Consider the following 23,754-nt stretch of genomic DNA (forward strand, 5'->3'; position numbering starts at 1 on the left):
GTGTGGCAGCGTGGTACGCCCTGGAGGGCGACATCTGAACCAAAACAGAAACTCTCAAGGTATTAACATTGGGTTTTCTTTATGAATATGCAGCTGACATGCATGCTGCTTCAGCAGCACAAAGGCACATATTTCTTCCTAAAAGGAAACTATGAAATGTGCTAACCACAACAAAATAAAACCTGAGCAAAATTCTTCTTTCCTGCCTAAAAGTGTTGACCTCGATAGCATGTCTAGAGTTCACTTTGCCAAAACTATCTTTAACTATGTAAACGTCTTAATAAAATATCAAAACCTTTTATATCAAGACTCCTGCGCGCGATCTCCACGCCATTTCATCTAACCAAGCAGGATGTGGGATCAGCCCTTCGGGTGATGTTTTTCTGCAATGCAGGGCTTATGTGTTTGTGTTCTTTTCTAATTTGTCTGGTGCGAGAACATAACCCAAACATATCAAAGAGGCGTACTGAGTGAAATGACGTGGAAAATGACTGGGTCTCTGTTCTATCTTAGGACAGGTACATTGGCACTCTGTGCTTCGTTAATGGGTAGATGACTGGTGAGTGTAGTTGGGTTCATGGTTTGACATATAATAGATGTCATCACAGTTACACCAAACTTAAAAGCTTCGGTTGTATCTAACTAATAAGATGTGTATTGAACCTGTATAACTAGTAATGAATCTGCTTTGTCAATTGTTTGGCTCTTGAGAGACTAATGCAAACTAGGTTCCATCACACATAAATTATATATTTTCGATACGTTTAATAATACAGTAAACATTGTGAAGCACTATGGACCTTATTATGATGTTGGGCGGAAAGCTATCCGATAGCTCATCGGAGGCTTTCCACCTGACATCAGAGGTTTCCGTCCGACCGCCATATTATGATACTGGGGGTCAGAGGGAAACCGACGGGGGAATGCCACTGCGCTTCCGACGGTCTCGCAGATCCGTCGGGGCAGAGGGCGGATCATAATTCCTATAATGGAGGTGGTGCCGGTTCAGGCAGCTCCTTGGGGATTACTGTGCATTTTTCTAACAGCCTTACTATGGCGGTCTGACCGCCATAGAAAAGCGGTTGAAAATGGACTATGGGCCCCAGCCAGGGCCGCTTACCCCCTGGCCCTCTGCTATGGGGCCTGCGCCCCCCTAAATATCCCTGCATGATGTGGCAGGCCCTGCATGGTGTCTGGCACAAGGTGAATGGATGTTTGAAAACATCAATTTTTCTATTACAGCTTGCGCTGCAGCCCTTTTCCAACCGGCTGCGCAAGCTGCAATTGAAAAATTGATGTTTCCGGCTGTCCATAGGACGGTCGCATCCTAATGAAGCGGGTGGAACCGCCGACTAGTAGTCAGGCGGATTTCATCCCGCTAAGGTGTCAGTTGGAAGTTTGTCTGACCGACATTGTAATAGGCCCCATTTTCTTGAAGCAGATCTACTTAGCCCACGACCACATTACGTTTTGCAGCATGAATCCTTTTCTGGATTGACATGCTGTGCATCTATTTCCGGCTGTCCATAGGACGGTTGCATCCTAATTAAGCGGGTGGGACCACCGACGAATTGTCAGGCGGATTCCATCCCGCTAAGGTGTCAGTTGGAAGTTTGTCTGACCGACATTGTAATAGGCCCAATTTTCTTGAAGCAGATCTACTTAGCCCACCAACACATTACGTTTTGCAGCATGAACCCTTTTCTGGATTGACATGCTGTGCATCTATTCCACCATCTAGTGGTTGGGTCCGTAAACATGGTTTTCCTTCTAGTCGTTGGCCACCATTTGGTGGTAAGTCCATCCCCTCTGTGACATCAGATGATGCCCTGGAAGTTCCTGTGCATAGTCACCATCTTCAGATTCTCATTTCCTGCCTCTGAAGATGGACAGTAAATACCTCCCTTATACAGTAGTGCTGGTGCAGCAAGGGATCATGGAACCAAGCCCATATAGAATGTGTCAGGTGGAAAAATAGATAAGGTTCATCTCACTCATTGCCACCTGCCCCCTTCTTTCTAGCGCCGTGCAGTGCCATCAGATCACAATTGTGCTGCTTGCTAGAAGTGTGCTGTGTGACTTCGGCAATGGAAAGACCTCCTCAAACCCACTAGTAGGGGCACAGGGGATCCTACAGCAAGCACAGAGTTGTCCTGCAGTAGGCTACACAATTTAAACGAGTCCTTATGAGAATTAAGAACAGAAAGTAAAAAAAAAAAAAAAGCAAAGGGCTCTTTTAGCACATTCTAAATGAATCGAGGAAGAGTCAGTCCTAGACTTACTGTCGACCCTCCGCAAAATGGCAAGAGCCAGAATTATTCCAGTCTCTCCTGAGCTGGTGCCGTGTTCCGTTGACAACATCTCATGCCATAAGGTTCTGTGATGTGTTGGTGTGAGTGACAGAATGTTAGTGGTGATGTGATGGAAACATATTGCAGAAACACGAGTACATTCTAAGACAAGTGCCATGTTTGTTGAACAATAACTCTGCATATGTTTCAATTATGTATGCCCGCCTAGGAGCAGGGAAGTCTGAGCCACAATCATGTATCATGTGAAATATTGAACATTTTAGCCAAAGCTGAACAAAGCCTATATTCCCACCTGGCCTGAACACAGACTCTTTCAGGCACGCTTCTCCAGTCAAGGGAAGTGTGGAAGCAATTTATATTTCTAGCAGCTTTATGAATGAGACATAACTATACATGTTTCTATAAATGTTGCGTAGATTTCAGGAAAAAATCCACCATGCACTTCAGCTCTGCTACATATATTTTGATTTACTGATCTTTAATAATCCTTAGTCACTTAGAGCTAATTCATATATATTCACAAATTCAACATTTGCCCTTTTCAAATTAACTACAGCAGGCATTGCCTGCTAAGGATGAGAAGAGTGGGGCCTTTCATCTACCCTAGTACTCCAAGATCTTCAAAATCTTGCGTTGTGTACATATGTGGACAAGTCACGTGGAAATGTTTGAGTATCATCATGAGTGCATTTTTTTTGTTTAATCCCAGTTTGAAATCTCCTCACTCCACTCTTTTTCATATAGTAATTTCTGTTACGATTTTTGTGGCGAGGTATGTTATTTAAAACATATGTCTTTCTATGCTTGTTAGTTCGACCGAGAGATGCACATGTATGTGAACTGTGTTACCATTTGTACGTGGAAAATACAGTGTGCATGTTTTGGGAATGTTACCTTATTTGAAGAGGGCAGATTCAAAAGGAGCACACGTTTACATGCCATGTACGGAGCATATATCATTGGATGCAGATCGACTCCACACTAATCGGGTGTATGCTTTTTAATTCCTTCCCATAATCAACTTACTGTTTTCTATTGTAGTGGCCTACCAAAGAGGGGGAGAAGCTGTGAGTAGCGCGGGCAGGTAAGAGAATGGCATTTTTTTCTAGTTTGTATTTTATCACCCAAAAATTTTTATTCTTGAATAAAGACCATGTAAAACACCAAAGATTATCTAATCTACAAGTATAGTATATTAACGTGCAGGTCCATTTATGTCTAATCCATTCTTAGCGTATTCCTTTTTTTGGTAGTCCTGAATGCTTTCATTTATTTGTTAGACAACATATATTCATTATTTTTTTAATTTTGAAAATGTGCATTTGAAAGCTAGTTCTTGCCTAGTTCATACCAACCCATGCCATGTTATTATAATTTGCTTTCCTGTAGAAAAGGCTGCAACTCCCGAATGAACCACTTGAGGGGGATGTTTTACTTGAAATAGAAACGTTTTCAGACCATGACTGACGATTAGTGAAGTCAGAGCAATCATGCCCTGAAATTTGTGAAGATTAAACTACCTGGTGATTTGTAGGAACTTTTTTTAATTTTTTTTTTGGCTGATGACAGCAGGTCTTTTCTGGGGTGTAGAAATGAGATTTCGCAGCGGAATATTTTCAAACCCGAATGCATTTTCTCTTGCACAATCGGTGCGTAGACAGAAACGTGTTAGCACTTATAATTTCAAGATTAACACTCATTAACCTGAGTTGTGCAGACCCGTGCATCGTTTTATTTTGCCGTCTATTCAAAATAGACCTTTTTCAGTTGTACAGCTCGATCTTTTCAAAGAAGGGTCAGCCGGTTAGAAGGGATAGTTTCAAAGGTTGCCCTCAACGAGAAATACAGCATAACTGAGGCGCCTTGGAGGCTGCCTGAATTTCACAGATAGCATAAAAACGCTCCATTTTGGAACAGAAACAAAAAGAAAACATTTCGGAAAATGTTGTGTTATTGAAACTGGGTAAAAGGCGTGCCCTTCGCCTAACTGATAAAAACAAAAGCGCTGAGGCAAAAGTACAACTCAGATTGAACAGCAGGCACACCCTATCAATCTGTTGTGCTGCGTGGTGACGTTGATGTGGGGGCTGCCAGTAAGCCAATGAACACATTCATTGCCTACATTCATTGGCGTCGTGACTATGCTCAATTTAGGAATGTGGTTGCAGGTGGGGCCACGGGTACTCATTTTTGACCCAGAACAAGAAAGAAAAGCAGAAAACTATGAAAGAAGATTGAAGAGAATGATGGAAAAACCATGACAACGGGAACAAGCATGGATGAAAAAAACCCTTCATGAGTGAGATGAAGTGGCAGGGAGTGTATAATGGCGGTGGAGGAAAGAGAAATGAGGTAGAATCAAGATTAAGCACCTGTGGTATTTGGCAACCATTACATTTGGCAGTCTTCTAAGACCAACTTTGGGCACCAGCATTTACAATTTTACAAATTAAGCACTGCCCGTTCTGATTGTGTGTTCATTTCCTTGTTTTCTCTGAGTTGGAATGCGCTGTCGATGGAGATTAGCTGCTGTGTTCTCAGTGCTGCATATTGCTATACTGTGCCCCCGAGTTAGCATCTGTTCTCTGCCGGGACTAGAGGCATCAGGAGAGGATGTGGCCTAACGGCTAGAGCAGTCGACCTCGATGCTGGGGAGCCGGGTTCGAATCTCAGCATGGACCCTCAACATCCTGTGACTCTGGGCAAATCACTCAATCTCCCTGTGGCCGACAAAATGAATGTGTCTGTCTGGAAGGCAACTGGTTTCTGATACCTTCGAGTTAAGTTTCGCTATGTAAAACTCCGGAAAAAAAGTACTGAAAGAGTAGATATGGTGGACCAGTTCATTGAAGGAGCGGCATCCTAAGCCGAGCGCGGGTCTTGGAGTAGATTGTTCAATGACAGTACCTTTTGATAGTAAACCCATTGCTCAAAGCAGAGCTCGGATTAACAGAACTTGGCATACGTAGACCAGGAACCTCACCGTTGGTGTTTGTGGACACGCCCCCGTAACTGACGTTTAAGTGTCCACACTGCGCCTGAGGTCCTCCAAGGATCATGTTGATTGACTGTTTGCAACAGTTATATTCTTAAATTAAAGATTTGATCTTTGTCTGAGAAAGGTCAAAGGTGCGTGAGACAACAGCTGAAAGGTAGTTTGTAATAACCTTTTAGAGATTACATGTACAAAATCCATCCCAAAGCGGGTCGATGCCGCTGCTCAGAACAATAATGTTCGCTATCAATGAAAGCTACTGAAGATCAAAATAGCATGAAGTGAATGAAAAAATCTCGATAGCTCCTTTACCTCAAATAACTCAGATGGAATCCCTGAAATATGGGGACCAGGGTAAAATTAATACAGAGATCATTTTCTATAATTAAATGTGCACCCTGATGTGTAACACCATGGCATAGGAGAAAGCACAAGGCTTTATGGACTAAGATGTAATTAGCAACATTATACTTCCACAATCAACCCGATGGTAGACTAGATGGTGCAGCTAGTAAAAGCTATTCTGCACAACCACAACTAAAGTATGCACAGGCTTGTGTCAATGGTGGTACATTCGCCTTTATATACATGCATTGATCAGGGCTATGATTTTGGTATTGCATTATCCAAAAGGGCCCGAGGTTATCTTTTCCTAGGCTAGTAAAATGCTGAATTCCTATCAGTTCTGAATGCGCCTATTGTCCTTTTCTACCTAGAGGTCAAGTTTGGAAGTGAGTAGTCCAGCCCAGAGTCATAGGCTAAGAAGCCTGTAGCAACTCTCACTAGCTTGCACACAAGCTAACTGACTCAGATTCATGATGCAGCAAAGCAAAGCTCTTAATAAGCAGACCTACTTTGGAGATAAACTCTGTGGTTGATGAGGAAGACAACTAAAGCCTAGGCAATGTGAGTGTCTGGAGAATGGGCTTGTTGTGTTGATCAGGAACAAGGAATGGATTTCACAGGAGTTTAGAAGAGCAGAATCAAGCTTTCTGCAATAGAAAGTTAGAGCCCAAATCTTTGCCATAAAATGTTAATTTTTTACACTAAATTGAATATTCGTTCAATGATTCGCATAGTCACATGATCCCCAATCTTCCTCTCATTTCTTCTACTCTTTCCTGATCCTACCACTGGCTAATCTTTGCTTTTCCTTCAAACACTGGGATGTTGAACCAAGCTAAAGTAAAAGAAATTAAGACATATTGGAGATGTCAAGGTGTTAACTTCTTCTCATGCAGTAGCTTCAGTAGTTTTCATTCTTAAGCCTAAGATTGCCAGCATGATTTTCTGCACAAGTGGGATTGCAGTACTGCACATGGCATTTTTACATATCCCTCTTTGTAGAAAACTCATACAACAAAATGAAAAAATAGTTACTGAGAAATTATACGCGGAACGTGGAACTTGACCAAGCTTGTATATCAGGCTATCTTATACAGAAATATTGTCTAGCATAAATATTCTGTCTAGATATCATTTACAAAGAATATTGTCCTATTGAATGTAGATTTTATATAATTAACTCTAATGGAGTGTTATTTTTGTACAACGTCATAAAGGGGAGTGGGGGGGACCAGGAGCTAATTAATGGTCCAGTGCCCGTGCTCCAAACTGACCATGAAAACAACAAAGGGGGGGGGGCTCTGTTCCAGAGTGAGTGGTGCCGAACGTCAAGCACTCACTCCAGGGAAAGGAGGGGAAACAAGTTGGAAAAGAGAGAAGATAGAGTGCTAGGTCTGGTACTCAGTAAGAAGAGGGGAAAGACAAGTCTTGTCTCTTGATGCCCTCACACACCCCGAAGGATGTCATGCCTCATCAGTGGGCAGTTGCTGCTCGTCTGGCCGGGGGTGCAATGCCCTACGGGTCCCCCGTAGGGTCTCTTTAGCGGAGATCTTTTGAGAACTGTTGTTTGGTGCATGTGGGTGTGTGGATAGAGTCCTAGATGAAGAGTGATATCATGCGTGCAGTGCGTTTTATAACTGTCTAAGGGTTATCAAAAGGGATATTTAATGGAGAGGTACCCTTGGCAGAATAAAAAAACCCGTAGGTTCACGAGTTACCAAATGGAGCGTAATGTGCCCTGGTAACTTAAAAGGTCGACATGTTTCACGCCTCGCTGGTCAGAGAGATCCCTGGCGTTTCATCAGAACTGGAAAGTGATGTGGAAGTGGTGTGTGTGCACGAAGGTGATATAAAGAGGGGAGGAGTTACATTAGTCCTTTGAAATAATTAATGTATATTTATTTGGGATAGGCAGGGAGAGAAGATGGAAAAAAAGCCTACTCCCTCTTCTTTGCTGAACTTGGATGTCAATTTCAGCTGAATGAAGGACATTACGTAATAGGCGCTTAAAACGGGTCTAATGACATCTGGGAACAAAACAGTGAACATTGTGGCTCCAAAGAAAAGAAAGTGTGACAAATGCAAGAATCAGCCTAGGTGTACTTTGCTGTCTTCTTAAGCTACTCTGGCAAGGCCTTTGTAAAACTGCAATATTTGATTTATTTGAATGGCGGAGACTGGAGGTTGGTTCGAAGAAGACAATAAGGAGGATGTTGTAAGTGATGGTCTGTAAGTGAAGGTTGAAGATAGACATGTCAAGTAATACACACCTCAATAACAGTTATGAGACTTTCTTAATGTATAACCCATACCATGAGGTGTCTCGTGTTTGATTGCAACTTTTTGCCTATATCTAAGTCAGGAGCAGAAATTGTAACATGGAAGGAATGCTGCGTTCAAATATCATTAAAATGGACTTTTGTATCTTTGCCAGACCTGGACTTTTGAACATCAATGAGCCGGCTGCGCAGCCGTGGCTTGCAGACACCTGGCCAAACACAGGCAACAGTCACACCGAATGTCCCATCAACTGCTGTACATCAGCCAGCGGAAACAGTGACGGTAATCTTGCAACATACAGTCGGCCAGGTGAGACAGTTGTCTTTCATGAGATATGTTGCTATACACAAAGATTTTTAAAATTGCATTAAATGCCATACAACATTGCCTTTTCATTTGTTGGATCAAATGAAAGGATATTTTTCAGATGTACTCATATTCACCATTCTATTGGTTAACCAATTGCCCCTAATTGTCTGTATGAATTTCATAAGTATGGCAAAGTTTAATTTTATAGGAAATATCTATTTCTCGTTTTCTCTTCCGGATTTTGCCTGATCATCCCATATAATTTCCTTAGTGCCTTTCCCAGATGGTTTATCAGTCTAAACCCACCTACCCAAATCTGCATAACCATTACACCGGAACAGTAAACCATATTTAAATTGATTTGGTGCTCATTGCTCACTTTTGGTTGTTGCATATTTTCTTATTACAAAAGTATTCCTTTAAAGGTCTCTCCCAAACACAGCTGCAACCTTGTATTTAGTGGAAGAGGTGTGGCGCAGCGGCCAGGGTGACTGACTCCGGAACCCACGGGCTCACGGTTCGAGCCCCGGCGCCGGTGGCAGCTTAGCCCAGCACCATGTGACTCTGGGCAATAGCTTGCTTAATCTTCCAGACAGCCCCCAGCGCCTAGAGACCCTTACGGGTGATTGTTCGCGCTTTACAAATGTGGATTATTATTTACAACAGTCCTGTTGTATCCAGTATATGTAGAGTGTGCTTTAGGTCCCCCTTCTTTATGATTGGTTGTCTTTCTTTTTTTAATCTCTGCTCACTGTTGCTGATTTGATGGCTTGCCTCCATATTCTTGTGTTCACCCAGAACATTGCAGTATCAATGCTTTTTGATTGGTGTTCCACTGCTGATGCCAGGACTTTATATCGCAGTGCAAAAGGGACCAGTTTTCGCTCTCACTCTCATTCTCTCCTTGGTTTGCTTAGCTCCACTTTGCCTTCCTTGTTCTTTTTTATTTTTATTTAACACCCTAATGTTCTCAACCCCCTCATTGCCACTGGGATTCTGTCAACCAATTGTTGCTAATACAGAAAAGGAAGACACATTTGAATGAGTTTTATACCATTCCAAGATGGCTGCCCATACGCGCACATGCACACATACATGGCGGTCTTCTTGGAATGTTTGCTATAAAGCATAACAAAGAGCATTCCAAGATTTCCCCTGTAGATACACAAGCCAAACGGTCATCTTGGAATTGTTTTTGTTGCTTTATGGAAAATCATTCCAAGATGGCATGGACATCCTCCATATATCAACTGTTTTTGTTATGAACTATATCTAAACCAAAAACAAGCATTGGCAAAGTCATTAGGTCTGCACCCCAGTATCAGAGGTGAGATCTAGTGGCGTTGTAAATATTTAGTATTTACTAGAATAGTGCTGTTGAGTTGACTATCATCTACCTGTTTTGTATGTTAAGTTTGTCTTGCCAGTCACAATTGTTTACATTTCTGTTTGGCTCTGATCATTCTGAAATAAAAAAAAGCCCCTGGCAAGACATTAGGGTAACAATGGGACTTATGTGATTTGTAACAAAGCTTCCCGAAGATTACTCTGTGCAATCTCCACTGACATCACAAAAAAGGCAAATGATGTAAATGGATGTGAAACCAGAGCAGTAACTTAGACAAGTGGCTGCTGCAGTCCTCCACATGGGGTTACAGTACATACTTAACAATACAAACAAAGAATCACAAATCAAAATTAGCAACGATAAGACAAGCCCTTTAATGGTTTATTTAGAAGACCTTCAAGATATTTTTTTGAAAGAAGCAACAGAGAAAGTACCTTCAGCAGAGTTGAAACAAGGGTATATTGTGTTTATTTGTTTTTTTCATTAAGAAAGGCAGGACATTATTGCTCAAACTGCATCTTCGGCTTCTCAGCTGTTGTATCAGAATCAGAAGCAAAACAAATTCGGAATGTTTTGTTATGATATGTTATGCTATGCTATGCTATGCCATTCTATGCTATGCTATGCTATGTCATGTAACCAGATTTGGTAAAGGACCTGCAAATACCCGATACAGTGTTTTGGTGCGAAGGAAAGATGCAGGAGAGGACAAACTGAAAGATGAATTAAGAACTTTCAAAGAGTATGTAAAAAAAAATAGCCAGCTCATTAGATCTTCTTAAAAGTCTAGATTATTGGTAGTGCACTGTCGGGAAATGGGTAGGACGTACCAGAATGGTGACAGTGAAAGCAGCCGTGGCCCGTGCAGGTAAGAATGGTGGGGCAGTCAGGCCGGCTGAGGGGGTTTTCAACGGACGATGACCAGGGAAAATTTAATAAATAATTATTTTGCCCTGGTCATCGTCAGTCGAAATCCCCCCTCACCCGACCCCACCCCTCTTACCTGTATGGACCGCGGCTGATTGAAAGACATCATGGCATTGATAAAGAATGGAATTTCCTTACACCTAAGTGGCATTTCTAACTCCAAATGCTTTCCAACACCAGAATTACTTGCACTTTTTGCTAGGTGTTAACCATTAGTTTTTTGTGTTGTACCTTTCTCCATAAAGTTAACTGCATGAGTATTCGTTTTGTTTTCGTTTTGGTAAGCTTTATTCGACATATGATCATAAAAGCATTTTACAAAATTATTCCATCATTAAATAGAAATCTGATTCGGAAGGTGTGATTAATACATATGTCGACTTAAAAAGCTAAAAAAAAATCATGCACAGTTCACTGTCGGGGGGTCACAACAAGAGTGGCTTCTTCTTGTAAACCTTTGGACTCGGGAGAGACCAGATACAATAGGTAGATAAAAATATTTGCAGCACTTGATCAATTTTTACACTTAAGCATACAAATTTCATGAGGAGATTGATTTTGACCTTATTGCCCATGCCCACTCAAGATATTTTGCAACAGCAATTAAAATAGTAGATGAATTGCTAGTACATAAGATTCTTTCAGCATCCGCACTCCTACTTGTGCCTAACAACTTGCATAAGGGCCTCAGCCAAACCCGACGGGGAGTTGCATAGGCTGGGCAGGCAAATAGCATGTGTGCAACTGATTCTTTGTGGGCCGGGCAAGTGGGACATCTATTGGTGGTAGTAGCACAACTACTCAGAAAATAGATATGTGACGCCAAGAAAACATCACAATCTTTATTAAAAAGAATGAAAAATTAAGAAATACAAACTGCTGTTCCATGCCCAACCACTAGTTGCCGGGATTAACCCCAATATCTGAATCTATAATAGCTTTAAACTGAACAAATCTTGCAGCGGCCCAATACTTAGTTTTAATCTTGATATTTTTTTATTATTTGACATTACATACTGGAATCACACTTTCCTTTCTCCTTTTTTCTAGCTGATTGCATCGCAAATTACAACAATCAACTGGAGAACAAGCAAACCAACCTTATGTTGCCCGAATCTGCAGTGTATGGCGATGTGGACCTTAGTAACAAAATCAACGAGATGAAAACGTTCAACAGCCCCAATCTGAAGGATGGCCGATTTGTCAACTCGGCTGGACAGCCCACTCCTTACGCAACCACACAGCTCATCCAATCTAACATCAGCAACAACATTAATTGCGGCAGCGGCGATATGAACGAGAAGCAATGGAAACCCTCTGTTCAGCAGAAGCCAGATGTTGCTCCCATGCAATACAACATCATGGAGCAAAACAAAATAAACAAAGGTCAATGTAATGTTTATTGTTGTGGTAGCCCCTTCTTTCAGAGTCTGTGACCCTAAAATAAAACACACGCACATACACCACACCACACACACACAAATGTTCTTGTGCATGAATTATATATATTGTTTTGGACAAATACCTAATTTTATTTTTTGTTTGTTTTTCTTTTCACATTTTTTAAAATGGAGCACTGTTGCCTGGGATCCCGCCACACTTAGATTAGGGAGGGGAAGGGGGGGTGGCACTCTGGGCTGAGAAATGCGTTAGTGATAAATTGAAGTAACCAGTACGTTCTTGAAAATGTAAATGACTGGCTGTTGTTTATTTGGTAAGATGCCAGCTCTTCAGAGGTCGCAGCCTTTATAAACAACCTCTTTCGAAAGGGAGGGTCGAAAGCGTAATTCTTTACTAAGGTGACTTTATAGGCGCACACAAGCCACTGCCATGGTAATTTCTTCCCAGTTCCATGGAACCAAGACAAACTATGTCAACGAGGTAATTAGCAGCACCTTTGAAGTTTGAATTTAGCTCTGCAAATAATCAGCAGCATCTTAATGGAATTAAGTATAGACATATTTCAATATGGCCTTGAGATTAATTAAAGCATTACAGTAGGTACGGAACTAGCAGAGGCAGCGATGACATGTTTTATTCATAAAGTGGCGACAAGGACGTGGGATTGAACCAACCCTGCCCGTGATTAAAAGAAATCAGCACACATCTATTCTTTCTACTAATGGTGAGGAGTTAATTATGTCTCTGCGCGGATGCAAATCTGAAGGAAAAAACTCTGGGCCCTCTTCCACGATTTTTATTTCAGTATACACAGGGATAGTACTAATGTTCCATTGCATGTGTACTGACTGCCCTGCAATTCTTTTGTTTCTCTGTCTGAAGCCTATGGTTCTAGAAGCCCCACATACATTTATTTCATTTTTTTTGCTAAAAAAAAATCAAAATGTTCTTTTTGTGTCCAGTGTTCTTTAACGCAATGTATTGGAGCTGAAAGTTGAAAGGAACAGGCATGGCCTTTTATTCTCCACTCGCCCTTCAGGCTACAATACATTGCAACCCGCTTTAATAACCTTATTTGCAAAAGTGATATCCCCGAGGACTGAGGGCAGGGCCAGTTGTGAACCATTGACTTGTCTGGTCACACGGTGAAATTAAATGTCTTGGCAAAAAGACATGTTTCATCACAGGGGCTCAAGAGCCTGTGTAGCTTGATTGATGCAGCCAGAGCTGAAGGCCTGACTCACAGTAAACACAAACCCGTCTCAGAAAAAAAGAGTCTCTGTCGATGCTGCTGTGTGTAAGAGTTATCGCCTTATTGCATATGTCCATTTAATAATGGGAAATGCATTTCTGTCTCGTCTGAGGAGATCTGGAGTTACACACTGTGCTGAAACACATTTTCTGCAATCTATTTTGAAGCAAACTTGCATTTTGAAATGGTATTTTCTGTGACTAAAATTGGAGAATTCTGCTGGGGAAAAAACACAATGAAAAAGCAGGTATTGAATATATTGTGTTTCCACAATAAGCCCAGGAGTTCTTAAATCAAGCCTAAATTTCAGGTAAATCACTATAGATAAGTTCCATTTACAATAACTGGTCACAAATGCATCTTGTGAGAATATTCTGAACATCTGTCATGAAGCCCTCGTTTTGAGCCTAGTTGACACCCCTGATAAAATGAGTTTGTACCAGGCTGTAATTGACAGGAAGAGCCAACCTTTGATTTTCATATTTTCTTTATAGATTACCGTTCCAATGAAACGATTCCCGCCACAATTCCTTACAACCAGTCGCATGACCAGGGTACAGGGGGTTCCTACAACAGCTCTGACAGAGGCAGCAGCACATCAGGTGAGTGCAAAGCAAATGAAGCAAAACAATGTGTGCAAATGGGCTCGCATCTCGATTATTGTTCAACACTATTTGTTCTCTATACGCTCTTTGGGGCAGATTTATGTTTCCTGGCGCATCCCTGCAAATCAGCAGGGATGCTCCAGGAAAGATGCGTCACGCAAGTTTACCCTTGCGCCACCACAGATGCGCCGCATTTACAATGCAGCGCATCGTGGCGCAAGAATAAACAGATGCATGACGCATCTGATGGCGTAAGGGCGGCGCATTGCTGTAGGCGTGTCGCAAGCACAACGCAACTCCAGCAATGTTTAGGGGCTGCCCATACCTAACATGCTGCGTCATGCCTTACGCCTGCTTCAAGCAGGCGCAAGGTTTTGACGCAGCAGCGTCGGAAAAGTGACTAAGTGAAATCTTGTGGATTTCACTGCGTTACTTTTCCGAGGCTTTTTCCGCTGGAACGCCCACCCTGCATACATTAAACCTGACACAGGTTTAATGTGGCGCAGGGCTTTACACCATGACGCATCTCCATAGATGCGTCACGATGTAAATAGGGCGCAACGTGGCGTAGGGTTTATGCCGCCGCTACGTCACAAAAGTGACGCAACGGCAGCGTAAAAGTGGCGCAAGTCTAACATAAATCTGCCCCTTTGTATTTTGCACGCGTTAAGAACATTTGTTTGCTTACTTTCTTTTCATTTGTTAGTGAGGTGCTGCTTAGTTGCTTTTGTACCCAGACCCGAGGTAAAAACTGACATTTTGAGTTCAACTTACAACATTGTCTAATGCTCGCATCGCAAGTGATCACACTCATATTATAACATAATATATATGTCCATTCTATTTACATTGGCATTAGCAGTACAATTTACTCGACATGGATTCTCGTCATTTAATATCAATACATTGTAAAGACATTCATTTTCAGAGACTTTTTAAAAAATCCACGTCAAGAAAAAAGTCATAGCATGCATTGAAATGGAGAATTTAACGCCAGCTGGTTGACTGATAACAAATCAGTTAAAAATAGCATGTATTTTGAATTAAACTCTTTCTTTTTGTAATTTGTTACAAAGAAAGCTATAATCTTTGACCTAGCTAAAGTTTATATTTTATTTTTTATAAACCACGAACTTGGACTGGGGGCATTAGTAGAGCTCTTTAAAAGAGAAACAGACTAGCTACACATTTTACAGGCATAGGGAGATTAAGTGATTTGCCTTGAGTCACAAGATGTTGAGCTGAAGCGGAGATTCCAACCGGGTTCCCTAGCGCCAAAGTCAGCAGTTCTAGCCCCTAGGCCTATCTCTGACTTTTCCATATCAACATTCATAACCTAATTGCAACACTTCCTTGCCCTTATCCTAATTAATCACACTTACATCGACCCTAACTTTATTTTTGCCACACTTGTACTGTTATATAAAACTAATCCTGAACCTAGACCTAACTTTGATGCATTTTTTTAATCGAAGCACCATTACCAGCCCTGTCCCTCTCCATCGGACTAACCTTAACACTCACCCTAACCCCAAATCATGAGTTTATTGTAAAGTTTATTTTACTTTTTACATTGGCGTACAATTTTCAGACTTTTATTTATGTATTTTTGTTTCTCTTTGAAAGCATTTTTCAAGTCAAGCTATTAGTTTTCTGAATTGGTGACCTCTAAAAATATTTGTTTTTGTGAATAGTGACAAAGAAGGTCCCTCTAATTCCTTAGTGTTATATATATATATGTTCGAGCCATGTGAAACAGGATAGTGGTTGTACACTTCCAATGCTGTCAGTACAACCTACACATCATCAGTCTAGTAGGCACTGATGCTGCTACAATGAAATTGTCACCCAAAGTGCTGTTGTCGCATTCCAATAGTAGTAAGCAACATATAGATGCCATATCATAAGATAACTAATGAAAGGCAGCAGGAAGGCAGTGATTCTCCCGCTTGTAGTGTAGCTTCTCGAGTGATGATTTGGGATGTAGTTGGAGGCGAACCCCTGAGTCAGGAACTCCCTGGCCCACCCAGGCCCTTTGGTACTCTGATGACGAGAATAACTTCCCTTCGTTCCCACCAAACACCCAATGCTCTTTCCATTGACACCTATGAGCATGTTGGTACTACTTCCTCCAAACAGTTAGTGACCGACCACTTCTGAGTAATGTATATAACCTAACATGTCTTAATGCTTAAGTTTCTAGTTTATGGTCTTTTCTCGAGAGGCAGATAAATGGAATTAATGCATATACTGATCATGAATATAGGTCTAAATGATTCAATTTTTTTTTGTTGGAAATGCTCCTTTTTAGTATTGATTACAATGTCTAGTGTGAAGACAATAGTGATGAGTTTTGCAGTGCAAAATGCATCTTGGAACCGTTAGTTGTGTATGCAGAAGCAAATGTTTCTATTGTTAGATGGGAATAAGCCATGTTTCTCAACAGGAATGTTTACTCAAGTGCTGATTAAAAAACGCTGTGGGAGGCATCTTCAGGAGACTGAACATACACAAAGATGGCTACTGCTCTCGGTAGTTGATTGCTATCATTTATCTACAACTATTGTCAGTGTGAAGTGAATTTATCATACATAGAGATATTGATGTTGGTGCCACATGGTGCGGCTTTATAGGCTGTATAGGTTAATCTCTTGTGATTGCAAACTGCCCAGAAGGGATTGATGTGCTTCTTGGCATGACAATACTTGCATTGTGGTTATTGACAATGATGGAGTTATTGACAATGATATTGACCTTAAATCTACAGTGCGGGAGGGCAGATATCTGCAGTGTAATTTTATTTTTACACTTACAACCTTTTTATAATACATTTTGACACCGCTGACATACCATTCATAATATCCCAATGTTTCATCTTTTCACCTGACACATGCCTTTTTCTCTGACCCTTTGTGTTGGTTTTTAAAAAAAAAAACATAAAATATGTTTGTTTTTAGGACTCATGCTCCTTTTTAGCTCTTTGCCGTCCTACCACTTTCATAGAATTATTCATGACTTAACAAATTGGCAATTCGTGATGTCTTTCTCCATTAATAGATTTGTTTGCCTGGCACCTCAACAAAGAAAATTATTTGTACCTTGAGCTGGACATTCCATAATGTTGTAAGAATAGAGATAATACTCTAATAGGGAGAGCATGTCGGTTCCTGAGTAATCTTTGGGAAATTCAGAGTATGGCATTAAAACCAGAGTCAAGGGCCAATATGTGTCCTTTAATTCCAGAACAAGCTGCATGTTGGTACAAATTCTTGCATTCATTTCATAATTCATCAGCTTATATAGCTTTAAATAATATAATCCTACTTATAGATTTGTAATATGTGCAAAAGCTTAGGGCCTCATTTACAACAGTTTGGCACAGGGCAGCGCTGCACATCACTTTGCTGAGCTGCTATATGTCAAAAGTAAAGGGCAGGAATGCCCCGTATCTATGAGATACAAGACATTTCTGTCCTCTTACACTGCACAGGAGCACAAATGGATGTCTAGCGTCAATGCAGGTACCCATGCACCATGGCGCAAGGGTGCCTGCTTTGAAATCAGATTGTTTTTTTGCAGGGACACCTTCCCTAACAAAAACAACTGTTACGCGACCCCTGGGGAGGTGGAGCGTGTTGACGCATTGCCAGATTTAGGCTGTGTTGCAAATTTGCGAATGCATCAAAAATCATGAGCGTCGAGTGGCAACATGCACCGCAGCGCCCATGGCACAGCTTCCTGATGCAGTTTGATGCAATGCTGTCACTTGTGCTGCGTTGACTTACACCATATCTACAAGGACATGAAAAACTACACAGAGGGGCTTTCTGTGACCGCATACATATGAGTCTGCACTGTATGCCGCTGGAACATCAAAAAAGTGAGGTTTTTGTGGCGCATTGAGCTTGCAATTAAGCCCCTTAGTGTTCAAACCTGTGATGTGGTGCAGAATCATCTGTTATAAACACACTCAGTATCACATCAAGCTGGGCTTTCAGCCCTTTAGTCTTGAAGTTCCAAACACCTCACACGGTAGCCTGTTAAAATAGAACACTCACCTGATGCATTTTCTAGCTTTCGATTCTGAGAAACTGGCTGTAGATAATAGCCTACAGTTCTTTTTGATGTATACAGTACAAGCCGCAGATCTATGCAGTTTGCAATGAGGGGATCTTTTGTCACCTTTACTAACTGGCCTGGGCACCCATGGAAGCCTCAGACAAAGTGAAAAATAAGTGAGTTTTATCTAGGGTTGTGTACATCAAGGCTCACCTCTGCTAAGCCTCCACAGAGCACTTGGTGGATAATGGAAAAGGTAGCTCAATAGATGCGAAGTTATGGTGGACAGAATATCTGCATGTCCGTAGCAATGTTCAATACAACCACATTAGCAAGGGTGAGATGAAGGAAAAGATTCATATAGGGGCTGCACATGTGATCCTTTGGAATCTGCTAAGTATTGAGAGATGTGGATGGTCTTAGGTGTGTGAAACCCAGGAAGAAAGTACAGTTGAGAGAGTTGTGGGCTGATGTTACTGCCAGCCATGGTGGTGAACTGTGTGGAGAGAGATGAACTGTCTGTCCCCAGGATACCTACAGAGCAAGGAACTGGGTCTGCAGGTGGCATTTCTGTAGGTCTCTGTCAGACATGAAATGTGCTGGAAAAGGTTTTTAAAGAGAAGAACATAAAGCCTGCAGGTGCCTCCTGCCTGTCCTTTTATGCTTTGTGGGCAGAATTCAAGCAGGTCAGCGCGCCGATGTCAGGCCCCTGGCTAAGTGACAGGATGGAAGGCTTTGATAGCTATGCATATGGCCAAGGAGTGTCTTCTAAAAATAAAGAACCTGTGAAACTGAAATTGGGCAGTCACTTTTACCAGGAGTTACTGTACGGCCTAATCGAGAGGAATCAGCTTATCTTGCTTTTCAGTCCCAAACATAATCAAGACAGCTTTACTCTGGGTTCGCTGTAGGTTAGAGAGAGAGTTTCCTATAGTTCATTGTAAAATAATACGCAATAGACTAGCCAGAGGTCAACTACTGAAAGCATTTTTGCGATAGGGTTAGTAGTCCTACTTGTAAAGCGCGAACATATCACCCCCTCAAGGGTTTCAAGGCGCTGGGGGCCATCGGGGAGATTAATTGACCTATTGCCCAGAGTCACATGGTGCTGAGCTGAGCGGCCGCCGGCGCTGGGGATCGAAACGCAAGCCCTATGCTCCGGAGACAGCCGATATGGCCGCTGCTAGGGTTAAGAGGCTTTTTCATTAATTTTTGGTTAAGTAAAGGGAATCTTTTTTCTGGTTGCTAATACTAATGTGGTTTCTGTTCAACGAGTCTTTGAAAGGTGCTGTTTGACAGTGGATTTCAAATGCCTCTTCTGTCTTGAGGCATCATTGTGCCATCCGCATACGTTTGTTCATGTTCTTTCAACATATCAGTCAGCAGGTCTAACAAAACATAGAAAAGGCTCATTTAGAGGACGGAACATGATGGAACTTCATATTTGTTCAGCATGACTTCAGAGAGTAAGGAGCCTAATTTGGCAAGTTGATTCTCACCATTTAAGAGAGATGTGATCTAAGAAAGTCCTTCTAACTCTGACAATTAACATAACATTGAGCAGCCCCTACTGGTGATTGTTATTGTAAGCTCTTCATTATGGTCCAGAAAAGTTACCAGCATAATTAAGATGGGTGTTAGCATGTTCTTAACTTATCTATATAATGAACTTACTTATAAGGGCTTTCATGCATCCCTCTTCATCCATTGGTCTGTTGTTTTGTCATTCACATTTTTCTTCTGCCAACTACAGAACACAGCATGGGGCAATAGGCCAGCCCACTCCAGCCATTGGTTAACGTCACTGAGTGACGTCATTCTGCTCTTTCATAAGGCTCACATCTGCACACAAAGTAGTTCACTTTATGGCAGACGCAACAATAGCAGTGTATGCTTTTGAGACAAAAATATATATTTGTTTGCTTTTGGTGATTTTGAAAGGTGTTGGTAAGGGCACAGCACCTCCCCTTGCAATTATCACAAAACAACAGTGAAACAAAAGATGCACTGCAAAAGGCATACCAATTGGCTTTACCAATGCTTCTTTAAAACTAGTAGTTGCAGTGCAAGAGTTGGCGAGTGAATGGATAATTTCGTTTGTATCTCGTATTATGTCTTTGAATGACGTGCTTTTAAAATGTGGAAACTGTAATCCTGCAGATTGTTATAACACTTGCTATATTCATTTCTTAAAGGTTCATATGTGGTCCCAAACAGACATATACTGAACCGCCTTTGTATTCACTTAGCTAAAATAGCTCATTGCCTATAAAACCTAGGGAGGGAGTAACAATCATATATCTATTTTCAGAGACTTAATGCAAAAGTGGAAATTTAATAGATCATATCAGTCTTATATTGTATTTTAGGTTACAGCAATTAAACAACTGACAAGCACTTCAGAAGATATGTCTACAGCTCATTTGTTTTAGATGATAATCCATAATGCAATTAATTTCATAGGAAGAGCATTCTAAGTGTTACCAAATATAAAATTCATTTATGGTTTCACTGCATTTTAGGTATTTATTAGCTGTTAAACTAATGGATATTTTCCTGGGCAAATTATATTGCTCCTATTAGTTATCATCGATTTATGTAGCAAGCTGGAAAAGGTTTGGTATTTCCAGTTTTGTTATTGAGATTGCAATGTTAATATCGCTGTAAATTGTGCTAATTTGTACCAGAAAATAATGACTTTGTAAATGAAGCAGGAAAGATAACATATTCTTACTTGTATTTATCTACAGGGAGCCAAGGACATAAGAAGGGCATGCGGACCCCAAAACTGTCCAAGCAGGCGGGCATGAACTGGGCCGACCTCCTCCCACCGCCCCCTGTGCACCCTCCACCCCACAGCACTAGTGAAGATTACAGTCTTTCAGTGGATGAAAGGTACGGTGTGTGGCGTGCTTTCGACCAGGTAGACCAGCCTTTAACCAAGAAGGCGTTCTTTGCTGATATCGATGGGGCATTTTGGGGTGGGGAGATTCGCTCATCATTCGAATTACTGCCAAGCAGCAGGCGTTTAACGATAATATGGAACATGAAGTCCCTTTGCTATTTCTCGTGCCTTCATTGCCCATTTCCTCCCTTCTTCAAGCACACTCCCTTCCAGTGGCGTAACATAGGCCCCTGCAGCCTACGCGGTGCAGGGGGGCCCGGGCTCCTGACTGGCATCGGAAGGGGGGCCCCTCCATGTACTTTGCAGGGGGCACCATCAACTTTTGTTACGCCACTGCCCCCTTCAGCATAAGGTGTGTGTTCTGAAAGAGTCTACAGAGCAGTATATTTGTGCTGAAGTTACAAAGTAGATATTGGAGTACAATGGAGTAGGCGATGTGGCAAGAGTGATGAACTGGGTTCTCTGCGAACAGATGGTGAGTGTGGAAGAGTGAAGATAGTAGGAGATGAGGGGAAAAGAGCAAAGAACTGATCATGAGCTGGATGAATGTGGAAGTAGGGAAGGAAGGAGAGAGTGGGGTATGCGTCCTGTAGGGAGAGGTGTAGAACAGGGTGTAGTGGCAAAAGGGGAATAGGGAAAGAAGTTAAAACAAACGGTTCAGGAAGGTATAGAGAGGTGGAGGTGTTGTAGAGTAAAGGGAGATGGCTAGAGTAGGAGAGCGTGGACAGGAGAAGAAGACTGGGAGCAAGTAGGAAGAGAGTAGATGGGAAGAGATGGAAAAGGATGGAAGACGTAGTCAAGAGTGGCACGGCAGACGGAAGAACAGAGAGATAAAGAAGAGAGCAGAGGATACATTGTAAAGGGATTTAGGAGTTAGGAAAAGGGATAAGGTTCATTGCAGGGGAAGAATACGGTGGAAATAACTTTAAACAGCAGTTAAAAATAAAGGTTAGAACTTCTTGCAGAAAGGTAATGGGTTGCAAATCAGCAGGAATTTAAAAAGGGTTGATCAGGCACTCCTGCAGTGCAATTGTGTGCGCCACACAAGCACGCACGCAAAACATTAGTAAATAATCTGCATGGTGTGGAAAGATTACAAGTATGATTACAGGATTTAGATACCTCGCGGCAGCCATATTTGGAATCGTCAATTGTATTGCAGTAAAGGCGAGTTTTCTTGAACAAGTGATGCCGATATTAACTTTAGGGCGGCAGATCTTCACAGTATGGCTAGTTATAGAATTGAAAAGGGCATGGAAGAAGCACATGTAATCACCATGACATGGTGAAGAAGAATACGATCTTTATTATTAAATAAGGTGCAGGTACATTTGATGGAATTGCCATTCAATATATTACTTATTATATTCAATGTAAAGGTGAAGAGGGACTTTTACACTGTGAGGTTCAAGTTGTTCACCACAAAAAGTCACCTTTAAAATATTAAAGCAAAACACGAAATTGTTTCATGATTAAAATGGGACGTCGGGGCAAATCTCTGATAAGCTTTTGGCAAAGAATTACAACAATTAAGGCCGTATTTTGCCCAAAATCCTATACTGAAATAAAGAAAATGAACGAACGTTTACGTTTAGCTACCATGGGCATATTATGTAGGGCTGCCAGTTAAGTCACACCGACCAGATCACTAATTTGTGAATTGATGCACACTCAGAGGGAAATGTCTTGTGACACTGTGTTGATGTTTAAACCGATTCTCCTCCATTCCATAGTAATGCTCTTTGCACCAGAGCAAAAAAGAAGATAGCATTGTGAAAGAATTCCAAAACTAGGCGACACACCTTTTGCTTATGAATCTATTTTCATGTCAGCAACTTGTAATCAAACAAAAACCCTGATCTTTGACAGGCTGATACAAAAATGATGCAACATATGTGAATATTTGTGTGTGTGTTTTTAAAACTTGCACTTTACTCACCTGGTGATTGCCTCGCCGCTCAGCTGAGCGAGGCGCTGAAGCAGGCAGCAGGCAACCGCCGCGACCTCCCGGGCTCCGCCCACCGAAATAGGCCACGTCCCCTTTGTATATCTACGCGCGCTCTGTTGTCCAGCGCTGCTTAGGACAGAGCTCTTGAGGCGGAAAGCCGAGAGCTAGGAACCCCTTCACCAAATTCTTTTTTAAAAAACTGTATACTGTGTGAATATTTGTGTGTGTGTTTTTAAAACTTGCACTTTACTCACCTGGTGATTGCCTCGCCGCTCAGCTGAGCGAGGCGCTGAAGCAGGCAGCAGGCAACCGCCGCGACCTCCTGGGCTCCGCCCACCAAAATAGGCCACGCCCCCTTTGTATATCTGAGCGCGCTCTGTTGTCCAGCGCTGCTTAGGACAGAGCTCTTGAGGCGGAAAGCCGAGAGCTAGGAACCTCCTTCACCAAATTCTTTTTTAAAAAACTGTATACTGTCGATCACTGCCAAAGCACTGTACACAAATCGCCATGCTGCTAGAGGAACACAAGCCAGACGCGATCTTTTTAACAGAAACCTGGCTCTCGGCTCAATCAGAGCCTGATTTAGTTTCAGCCTTATCCGCTGGCTACCATATCTTCAGAGCAGACAGACCGAAAGGGAGAGGAGGAGGTCTGGCCATTATATTAAAGGACCAGTATCATTGCCGCACCACAGTAGAAACCATTCCTGGTTGCGAGAGTGTAGAATTCTGCATAGAGTTCCACGCGAATAGTTCATTCTCTGGCACTTTGATTTATCGCCCCCCCGAGCCTGCAAAATTATTCCATACATCTCTCCCAGAGATTATAGCGAAAAGAATTTTATCCTCTGCCAACCATACCGTTTTAGGGGACCTTAATCTCCATTTTAACTCCCCTACAGACCACATTGCTAAGGAGCTAATAGATGACCTTGGAGCTCTTCAACTGGCTCAATTGGTCACAGCCCCGACCCACGAAAAGGGCAATCTATTAGACCCCATTTTCAGTAACTGCATTGACTTAACTGTTGACCAACCCATCCCCCTCCCATGGTCGGACCACTTCTTG

At 41.9% G+C, this 23,754-nt stretch overlaps 1 protein-coding gene across 3 annotated transcripts in view; it reads left to right on the forward strand.

Annotated features, from left to right (window-relative positions):
* The window catches only part of ROBO1 (roundabout guidance receptor 1), a 1,505,960-nt gene that overhangs the window by 1,443,926 nt on the left and 38,280 nt on the right, over positions 1-23,754 (forward strand). For all 3 annotated transcript variants that reach the window (XM_085623024.1, XM_085623023.1, XM_085623025.1), the window contains 5 exons: positions 3,354-3,396; positions 8,087-8,241; positions 11,567-11,902; positions 13,664-13,771; positions 20,584-20,728. In XM_085623024.1, coding sequence (XP_085479150.1) covers positions 3,354-3,396; positions 8,087-8,241; positions 11,567-11,902; positions 13,664-13,771; positions 20,584-20,728 — 787 coding nt within the window. The remainder of the gene's footprint in view (positions 1-3,353; positions 3,397-8,086; positions 8,242-11,566; positions 11,903-13,663; positions 13,772-20,583; positions 20,729-23,754) is intronic.

This window comes from Triturus cristatus, chromosome 8, assembly GCF_964204655.1.
Source record: "Triturus cristatus chromosome 8, aTriCri1.1, whole genome shotgun sequence".
Classification (NCBI taxonomy): Eukaryota; Metazoa; Chordata; class Amphibia; order Caudata; family Salamandridae; genus Triturus; species Triturus cristatus.